This window comes from Colobus angolensis, unplaced genomic scaffold (genome assembly GCF_000951035.1).
Source record: "Colobus angolensis palliatus isolate OR3802 unplaced genomic scaffold, Cang.pa_1.0 Scaffold319, whole genome shotgun sequence".
In the NCBI taxonomy this organism is placed as follows: Eukaryota; Metazoa; Chordata; class Mammalia; order Primates; family Cercopithecidae; genus Colobus; species Colobus angolensis.
Window position 1 is genome coordinate 916,283 of NW_012116477.1, and position 10,695 is coordinate 926,977.

Consider the following 10,695-nt stretch of genomic DNA (forward strand, 5'->3'; position numbering starts at 1 on the left):
ACAAAAATTAGCCAGGCGTGGTGGCGGGCGCCTGTAATCCCAGCTTCCCAGGAGACTGAGGCATGAGAATAGCTTGAATCCAGGAGGTGGAGGTTACAGTGAGCCAAGATTGGGCCACTGCACTCCAGCCCTTCCTGGCATTTTCCTTGTGCATTTGTACTTTTTTTGTTTGTTTTGTTTTCAGACAGGGTCTCACTCTGTCACCCAGGCTGGAGTGGCTTGACTTCCCAGGCTCAAGCGATTCTCCTGCCTCAGCCTCCTGAGTAGCTTGAACTATACATGGACACCGCCATGGTCAGCTGTTTTTATCTTCTTATTTTTTTGTAGAGACAAGGTCTCATTGTGTTGCTGGTTTTGAACTCCTGGCCTCTCAAAAGTGGCCTCAAAGTGCGGGGATGACTGGTGTGAGCCACTGCACCCAGCCACGTTTGTACATTTCAAACACAGATTTTGTTTTAAGCAAAATGGTCATGTTGTACATATTGTTGCGCAACCCATTTCTTTCACTTAATTTCTATGGCATACAGAAATTCTGCATACTTCTTACGCTATGGGTGGGTGGGCAAAAATTTACTTCTTTGCTGCTATGAACGTTTCTGACAAAACAAACAAAAAACCCTAGATCATTGTGGGCTTGTGTGAATGTCTTCTGTGGTTTAGATTCATAGGCTCAGCTGCTGGGTCTGAGGCATGCCTGTCTTTGTCCTGTGGCCCCAGGCTCCATTGATACCTTGGTGATGGAGTATACCTGAGAGAACAGCCGGGAGGTGAGAACAGTGAAGTAGTCTTCGCCAGGCGTCTTGTGTAAAGGACCCCAGCATCTGGCTAAAACGTAGTCCCAAGTTCGGAGTTGCAATGTGTGGGCTGGCACTAACCCTAAAGTAAATAAGCCCCAGTTACAAAAGAAATTAAGGGATCAGCGTGTTTTTTGTTTTTTGTTTTTTTTGAGACAGAGTCTCAAAAAAAGTCTGTTGCCCAGGCTGGAGTGCAATGGCGCCATCTCGGTTCACTGCAACCTCCGCCTCCTGAGTTCAAGCAATTCTTGTGCCTCAGCCTCCCGAGTAGCTGGGACTACAGGAGTCCACCACCATGACTGGCTGATTTTTCTGTTTTTAGTAGAGACAGGGTCTCACCGTGTTGACCAGACTGGTCTCGAACTCCCAACCTCAGGTGATCTGCCCACCTTAGCCTCTCAAAGTGCTGTGATGATAGACGCGAGCCACCGTGCCCAGCTCCCCCCATATCTTTACTTGGGCAGAGTCCTTAGCTTTTTCTGTCTTGTTATAGGTGCTCCAGTGAACCACCCGGGGAATGACGAGGTGGCAAGTGAGGACGAAGCCACAGTAAAGCGGCTTCGTCGGGAGGAGACACACGTCTGTGAGAAATGCTGTGCAGAGTTCTTCAGCGTCTCTGAGTTCCTGGAACATAAGAAAAATTGCACTAAAAATCCACCTGTCCTCATCATGAATGACAGCGAGGGGCCGGTGCCTTCAGAAGACTTCTCCAGAGCTGTACTGAGCCACCAGCCCGCCAGTCCCAGCAGTAAGGACGGTCACAGGGAGAATGGCGGCAGCTCAGAGGACATGAAGGAGAAGCCGGGCGCGGAGTCTGTGGTGTACCTAAAGACAGAGACAGCCCTGCCACCCACCCCCCAGGACATAAGCTATTTAGCCAAAGGCAAAGTGGCCAACACTAACGTGACCTTGCAGGCACTACGGGGCACCAAGGTGGCAGTGAATCAGCGGAGCGCGGACGCACTCCCTGCCCCTGTGCCTGGCGCCAACAGCATCCCGTGGGTCCTCGAGCAGATCTTGTGTCTGCAGCAGCAGCAGCTACAGCAGATCCAGCTCACCGAGCAGATCCGCATCCAGGTGAACATGTGGGCCTCCCATGCCCTCCACTCGAGTGGGGCAGGGGCCGACACTCTGAAGACCTTGGGCAGCCACATGTCTCAGCAGGTTTCTGCAGCTGTGGCTTTGCTCAGCCAGAAAGCTGGAAGCCAAGGTCTGTCTCTGGATGCCTTGAAACAAGCCAAGCTACCTCATGCCAACATCCCTTCTGCCACCAGCTCCCTGTCCCCAGGGCTGGCGCCCTTCGCTCTGAAGCCGGATGGGACCCGGGTGCTCCCGAACGTCATGTCCCGCCTCCCGAGCGCTTTGCTTCCTCAGGCCCCGGGCTCGGTGCTCTTCCAGAGCCCTTTCTCCACTGTGACGCTAGACACGTCCAAGAAAGGGAAGGGGAAGCCCCCGAACATCTCCGCGGTGGATGTCAAACCCAAAGATGAGGCGGTCCTCTACAAGCACAAGTGTAAGTACTGTAGCAAGGTTTTTGGGACTGATAGCTCCTTGCAGATCCACCTCCGCTCCCACACTGGAGAGAGACCCTTCGTGTGCTCTGTCTGTGGTCATCGCTTCACCACCAAGGGCAACCTCAAGGTGCACTTTCACCGACATCCCCAGGTGAAGGCAAACCCCCAGCTGTTTGCCGAGTTCCAGGACAAAGTGGCGGCCGGCAATGGCATCCCCTGTGCACTCTCAGTACCTGACCCCATAGATGAATCGAGTCTTTCCTTAGACAGCAAACCTGTCCTTGTAACCACCTCTGTAGGGCTACCTCAGAATCTCTCTTCGGGGATTAATCCCAAGGACCTCACGGGTGGCCCCTTGCCTGGTGACCTGCAGCCTGGGCCTTCTCCAGAAAGTGAGGGTGGACCCACACTCCCTGGGGTGGGACCAAACCATAATTCCCCAAGGGCTGGTGGCTTCCAAGGGAGTGGGACCCCTGAGCCAGGGTCAGAGACTCTGAAATTGCAGCAGCTGGTGGAGAACATTGACAAGGCCACCACTGATCCCAACGAATGTCTCATTTGCCACCGAGTCTTAAGCTGCCAGAGCTCCCTCAAGATGCATTATCGCACCCACACCGGGGAGAGACCGTTCCAGTGTAAGATCTGTGGCCGAGCCTTTTCTACCAAAGGTAACCTGAAGACACACCTCGGGGTTCACCGAACCAACACGTCCATTAAGACGCAGCATTCCTGCCCCATCTGTCAGAAGAAGTTCACCAACGCCGTGATGCTGCAGCAGCATATTCGGATGCACATGGGCGGTCAGATTCCCAATACGCCCCTGCCAGAGAATCCCTGTGACTTTCCGGGTTCTGAGCCAATGACGGTGGGTGAGAACGGCAGCACTGGCGCCATCTGCCATGATGATGTCATCGAAAGCATCGATTTAGAGGAAGTCAGCTCCCAGGAGGCTCCCAGTAGCTCCTCGAAGATCCCCACGCCTCTTCCCAGCATCCACTCGGCATCACCCACGCTAGGGTTTGCCACGATGGCTTCCTTAGATGCCCCAGGGAAAGTGGGTCCTGCCCCTTTTAACCTGCAGCGCCAGGGCAGCAGAGAAAACGGTTCCGTGGAGAGTGATGGCTTGACCAACGACTCGTCCTCGCTGATGGGAGACCAGGAGTATCAGAGCCGAAGCCCAGACATCCTGGAAACCACATCCTTCCAGGCACTCTCCCCGGCCAATAGTCAAGCCGAAAGCATCAAGTCAAAGTCTCCCGATGCTGGGAGCAAAGCAGAGAGCTCCGAGAACAGCCGCACTGAGATGGAAGGTGATAGAGCTTTGGATTTAACTTATGTCCATTTTGGGCTCAAGGTCATCAAAAAAGGAACCTGGGTTGAACTTTACAAACGGAGAGTATGACTTGAAGCAGCCCCTTCTATAGGGCAATTAGCTTTTCTGTGCTTCTGGGTAGAGGGCAATAGTAACTGCCTCTATCCTAGTAACGAACATGCTTTTTATTTATGGTGGTCAATGCAAAATGGGTATGGACAGCATACCTTTTTTGTTGGCTTTTATTTTTGTCTTAGAGCCCCTTGGGACATAGGGGTAGTCTTTCTGTTTTGTTACAGTTTTTTTCTTTTTGTTTCTCCACACTGATTCTGTATATGGGTGTCTTAAGGGTATGTTTGAGGAAGTGGCCACTGCTTTTTGACCACTGAAATAAGCCGTGGTTCCCTGACTCTGAGGCCCCACTACTTGATGTAATATTCACAAATTAACCACTCTTGAAGCAGGGAAAGACGAACCCATTTTAAATGCACGTATCTACTGAGAGGTGACTGTTGATATCATTAATGGTAAAATAAGGGAAAAGCTGTATCATAGAATCAAAGAAAGATGGTGTCTGGGCATATACTTTAAAGGTAGTTTCTTATGTAGAAATTTGAACTTAATAATATGTGTCTATATGTTGCCCATACCTTAAAAAAAAACCCAAAGTGGTACCTTTTCCCAAGCATCCGAGGCTTTCTTCTTTGTGCAGATAAACAATTCAAAGGAAGGTGTTAATTTCTGTTAAGGTGCTTTCAAGGTGTTAATTTCTTACAAAGCCAGCTCCAGACTCTCAAACTAGCAGGCAGTTATCTTTAAAGATCTCTTTTGCTTTGAAGAGAAAGAATGAATGTTGGATGATAAAGGTCTGGCTTTCCCCCCTCTGTGTACTAGGTCGGAGCAGTCTCCCTTCCACGTTTATCCGAGCCCAGCCGACCTATGTCAAGGTTGAAGTTCCTGGCACGTTTGTGGGACCCTCAGCATTGTCCCCTGGGATGACCCCTTTGTTAGCAGCCCAGCCACGCCGACAGGCCAAGCAACATGGCTGCACACGGTGTGGGAAGAACTTCTCGTCTGCTAGCGCTCTTCAGATCCACGAGCGGACTCACACTGGAGAGAAGCCTTTTGTGTGCAACATTTGTGGGCGAGCTTTTACCACCAAAGGCAACTTAAAGGTGGGTTTGTGTGGCTTTCAGCAGGATGGGGGCTGGGCGTCGAGTGGCTTCTCCTTACTGGCACCATCCGTGATGAGTTCTTCCATCCTTCCATTCCTCCTTTGGGAGGCCGAGGTGGGAGGATTGCTTGAGTCCAGGAGTTTGAGACCAGCCTGGGCAACATAGGGAGACAATGTCTTTACAAACAAAACAAAAATTAGTTGGGTGTGGTGTTGCATGCTTGGGTCCCAGCTAACTGGGAGGCTGAGCAGGGAGGAGGTAACATAAGGAGACCCCGTCACTACAAGATATAAATTAGCTGGGCACAGTGGCATGCGCCTGTAGGCCCAGCTACTTGGGAGGCTGAAGTGGGAGGATCGCTGGAACCTGGGGTGTTGAGGGTGCTGTGAGCTGTGATCACACCACTGCACTCGAGCCTGGGCAAGAGAGTAAGACCCTGTCTCTTAAGAGTTTTAAACTCTTAAGAAGCTGAAAAGGGCTAGGCACAGTGGCTCATGCCTATACTCCCAGCACTTTGGGAGGTGGTGGTGGGAGGATCACTTGACCCCAGGAGTTGAAGACCAGCCTGGGCAACATAGCAAGATGCCATCTCTACAAAAATTAAGTTCACATAAATAAAAAAAAAGCTGAAAAGGATTTCAGAACTTGAAAGCCAGGCAGGAAAAATAATTAAGGAAAGCAGCCAGATGCTAGTAAGGTCCCTTCTTTAGCAGAAGCCTTGCCTACCACCCTAGATTAAATAGCATCCTATTTCCACCATGGCCTTCTGTAGCTTTCCCAGCCAGATACGTTTTTCTCTGTAGCAATTATTAGATATTGATGCTCTATATATTTAGATGTCAACTGCATCAGAGTATGGTCTGTTTTGCTCTGTCCCCCAGGCTGGAGTGCAATGGCGCAATCTCGGCTCATTGCAACCCTCTGCCTCCCGAGTTCAAGCAATTCTCCTGCCTCAGCCTCCCGAGTAGCTGGAATTACAGGCACCCGCCATCATGCCCGGCTAATTTTTGTATATTTTTAGTAGAGACGGGGTTTCACCATGTTGGCCAGGCTGGTCTCAAACTCCTGACCTCAGGTGATCTGCCCGCCTCGGCCTCCCCAAGTACTGGGATTACAGGCGTGAGCCACCGCGCCCTGCCCACAAATTGTTTTTAACTGAAATTTTTACTTAAATAAGTATAGATTTTCACTGGACTTTTGAAAAGTAATACAGAGACATCCTTGTATGCTTTGCCCAGTTTTCCCCATTGGTAGCACTTTGCAAAACTGTAGTATCACATTGTAGCATAATCGGGATATTGACTTTGTTCCAATCAGCATATTCAGATTTTCCCGTTTTACTTCTACTCAGGTGTGCATGTTGTGTACTCTAGTTTTATTACCTGTGTAGGTTTGTGCATTTTAAAAATGTGAACTCTAGGCTGGGTGTATAACCCCATCTTGGTTGCTCTGGGGAGGAATGTTCGTTAGGTGATATAAGAAATCTGATTTTCTAAATATAAAGTGCAGACAGTCCCTGATTTAAGATGGTTTGATTTACAATAGTACAAAAGTGAGATGCATTCAATAGAGATCAGACTTAAGGTACCCATACAACCATTCTGTTTGTAGTTTTCAGTACAGTATTCAATCACATGAGCTATGAGCTAATTTTTTATTTTTTTTGAGACAGAGTCTTTTTTTTTTTTTTTTTTTTTTTGAGGCGGAGTCTCGCTCTGTCGCCTGGACTGGAGTGCAGTGGCCGGATCTCAGCTCGCTGCAAGCTCCGCCTCCCGGGTTTACCATTCTCCTGCCTCAGCCTCCGGAGTAGCTGGGACTACAGGCGCCCACCACCTCACCCGGCTAGTTTTTGTATTTTTAGTAGAGACGGGGTTTCACCGTGTTAGCCAGGATGGTCTCGATCTCCTGACCTCGTGATCCGCCCGTCTCGGCCTCCCAAAGTGCTGGGATTACAGGCTTGAGCCACCGCACCCGGCCAAGACAGAGTCTTGCACTGTCACCCAGGCTGGAGTGCAGTGGCATGATCTTGGCTCACCGCAACCTTCGCCTCCTAGGTTCAAGCGATTCTCGTGCCTCAGCCTCCCGAGTAGCTGGAATTACAGGCATGTGCTACCATGTCCGGCTAATTTTTATATTTTTAATAGACAGGGCTTCACCATGTTTGCCAGGCTGGTCTTGAACTCCTGACCTCAAGTGATCTGCCCACCTCGGCATCCCAAAGTGCTGGGATTACAGGCATGAGCCACTGTGCCCTGCCTACATGAGTTATTTCAATGCTTTATTATAAAACAGTCTTTGCATTAGATGATTTTGCCTAATTGTAAGCTAATGCAAATGTTCTGAGCGTGTTTGAGGTAGGCTAAACTGAGCTATGATGTTTGGCTGGTTAGGTGTATTAAATGCATTTTAGACTAAGAATATTTTCTACTTACAGTGAGTTTATCCAGGCATAACCCCACTGTAAGTCAAGGATCATCTATATGTTAAAACACTGGGTAGAATGAAATCCATATGCAGATTGATTCTTGGCTTGCCAGTGAGCTTCAAATCTCTATTTTGATAAAAACCTTTCTGTCCTGTTCCCATAGGTTCACTACATGACACACGGGGCCAACAATAACTCAGCCCGCCGTGGAAGGAAGTTGGCCATCGAGAACACCATGGCTCTGTTAGGTACGGACGGAAAAAGAGTCTCAGAAATCTTTCCCAAGGAAATCCTGGCCCCTTCGGTGAACGTGGACCCTGTTGTGTGGAACCAGTATACCAGCATGCTCAATGGCGGTCTGGCCGTGAAGACCAATGAGATCTCTGTGATCCAGAGTGGAGGGGTTCCTACCCTCCCTGTTTCCTTGGGAGCCACCTCCGTTGTGAGTAACACCACTGTCTCCAAGATGGATGGCTCCCAATCGAGTATCAGTGCCGATGTGGAAAAACCAAGTGCTACTGACGGCGTTCCCAAACACCAGTTTCCTCACTTCCTGGAAGAAAACAAGATTGCGGTCAGCTAAGCAAGGGAGAACTTGCGTGGAAGGAGCAATGCAGACACAGTGAAATCTCTAGAATCTGCTTTGTTTTGTAAGAACTCATCTCCTCCTGCTTTCTTTTTCTTACTGATACGCAAATGATGTTTACGATGGTTGTGACCACAACCTCAGGCAAGTCCTACAATCACAATTGTTGCTATGCTGCTTTGCAAAAAGTTGAAAAAATAAAAAAATTCATACCAAAACAAATACAGACTGTTTTTTTTGAGATGGAGTCTCACTCTATCACCCAGGCTGGAGTGCAGTGGTATTGATCTCGGCTCACTGCAACCTCCCCTTCCCGGGTTCAAGTGATTCTCCTGCTTTAGCCTCCCGAGTAGCTGGGATTATAGGCGCATGCCACCACGCCTGGCTAATTTTTGTATTTTGAGTAGAGACGGGGTTTCACCATGTTGGTCAGGCTGGTCTCGAACTCCTGACCTCGTGATCCACCCGTCTTGGCCTCCCAAAGTGCTGGGATTACAGGTGTGAGCTACCATGCCTGGCACTTTTTTTTTTTTTCAATTTTGGAAAGAAGCGGGTCTTGCAAAGTAGCTTTGTTACTTGTAACAGACGTATACATAGAACCTTTGTACAACCTAGAATGACTTTTTCCAAAGACTTACCTATTTCAAGGTAGAATCGTTGGAACTTACTGAACAACAGTGGAAAAGACAACTACACAGCCTAATTGAGGGGAGAGGGGTACTGTATACTTATATGGTAACTGGACGCGGGTAAAAGGACAAGGTCTGTCATCTCTTTAGGGACCTGTTTTATATGCCCCAATCCTGTCCCCATCTTGTTTGTTTTTTTTTGAATGTACTTAAAAAAGGAACAACAACAAACTAGGGTTGTAGAATTATAAAATTGCTTCAACCTTAGAACCTTAAGTAGGAGGCCCTCAAATGGACTTATGTTAGTCCTTAGGGAGTCAATGTATGTGTTGCTGCTTATTTAAATAAAGTTCAGTTGGAGCCCCGAGAGTGCCAATGTTTTCCCCACACCTCTTAGATGCCTTCCTCTTCCCGAACCTCAGAAGAGGTGGGCACCTGAGCGGGGAATCTCAGGTGACTTAGTTTGCCAGTGCCTACTCTATTGAAGAACTGGGTTATCATGCTCGAGAAGAAACTCGTGGAAGGGCGTGTTTCCCATCACAGGTTCACATACTGATTGTTTTTGTTGAATTTCCTTGGTGCGACTTATGCCAAGTAATTATGAAGATTTTTTTGTTTGTTTTCTTGCTGAATATTTCATGAAGGCTACGAAGTTAGAACAGGCAAGTCCTGGGTGTGAAAGCTTTAATTTATCTACCTCATTTATTGTTTATTTTTTGTAGCCATAGTGTCTGTTTTCCTGTTTGAAGACCGCTAAAGTATTCCCAGGCCCTGTCTGAAACCTAAGAGTTGATGTATTGGTGGGAAGAGGTGAACGTTCAAGATGATTTTGTGATGCCTTGTTTTTTGTAGTTTCCTTTTGTATACATGATATTGAGCAAACAAAACATTGCTCTTGGTTTAACAAGAAGGGAGAAAGAAAGAAAAAAAACTAACTTCTGGGAGAAAAGTCTTTCCCCTCTGTGGAAGGTCCTGATGGAAATATGCATCCAAGACGAATAGCCAAAGTGTTGTCTCTTCATCGTTGCACCTGACTTTAGGATCCCGCCCCCCCCCCGCCTTTTTTTTTTTTTTTTTTTTGCCAAGTTGTGCCTTTCCTTCTGGAATTGTAAGTGAACACGAGAATAGTACCTGTTTACACTGTGAAATGGATGTCACTGAAAACACACCGGTGGCTTTCTCACTGTTGAGCTAATAATGCCTTGTGAATGTATGATCCACGGAGAAACCCCTGTAGTTGTACCTGCTGATGCTGTCTGTCTGTTGGAAAATAAATTTTGAATGTTTTTTTTTTCTCACCCAGGTGTATATGGGAGTTTTTCTGGTACTTTCTGTTCTATACCTGAGACTCTTTACTTGACAATCACTTCCAGCTGCCTTGTGACACTCTTGTTCCTACAGTCAAAAAGATGCAGATGTGGTTATGTCCATGCTTGCCTCATTTTTCTTTTCTTTTCTTTTCTTTCTTTCTTTTTTTTTTTTTGACAGTTTCCCTCTCGTTTCCGCTGGAGGGCAATGGCATGATCTTGGCCCACTGTAACCTCCGCCTCCCGAGTTCAAGTGATTCTCCTGCCTTGGCCTCCCAGTAACTGGGATTACAGGCATGCACCATCACGCCCGGCTAACTTTGTATTTTTAATAGAGACGGGGTTTCACTATGTTGGTCAGGCTGTTCTTAAACTCCCGACCTGAGGTGAACCCGCCCACCTTGGCCTCCCAAAGTGCTGAGATTACAGGCGTGAGCCACCGTACCCGGCCTGTTTTTTCTTTTTTTAAGACGGGGTCTCACTCTTTCACCCAGGCTCGAGTGCAGTGGTATGACCTCAGCTTACTGCAGCCTTGACCTCCCAGGCTCAAGGGAGTGCAGTGGCTCGATCTTGGCTTACTGCATCCTCCGCCTCCCAGGTTCAAGCAATTATCCTGCCTCAGCCTCCTTACTTGGGATTACAGGTGCCTGCCACCACACCTGGCTAATTTTTGTATTTTGAGTAGAGATGGGGTTTCAGCATGTTGGCCAGGCTGGTCTCGAACTCCTGGCCTCAAGTGATCCATCTGCCTCAGCTTCCCAAAGTGGTGTGATTGCAGGCACGAGCCACCTTGCCCAGCCTGTTTTCTCCCTTCTCACATACTTCAAACATCTTTCCAAGGTAAAACCCAATTCCCGTTAATCCTTTAACATACCTGCAATTATGTAACAATGATGTCTAGTCATCTATTGACAATACCGCTGGTGTTTACCCATACACTTCCCTGTCACTCA

General features: G+C 48.1%; 1 protein-coding gene across 1 annotated transcript in view; it reads left to right on the top strand.

Annotated features, from left to right (window-relative positions):
- SALL4 (spalt-like transcription factor 4) overlaps positions 1-8,100 on the top strand; it is a 17,324-nt gene extending 9,224 nt beyond the window's left edge. The window contains exons 2-4 of the mRNA XM_011951352.1: positions 1,288-3,618; positions 4,515-4,795; positions 7,384-8,100. Coding sequence (XP_011806742.1) covers positions 1,288-3,618; positions 4,515-4,795; positions 7,384-7,803 — 3,032 coding nt within the window. The 3' untranslated portion in view covers positions 7,804-8,100. The remainder of the gene's footprint in view (positions 1-1,287; positions 3,619-4,514; positions 4,796-7,383) is intronic.
- Positions 8,101-10,695: the final 2,595 nt, after the last annotated feature.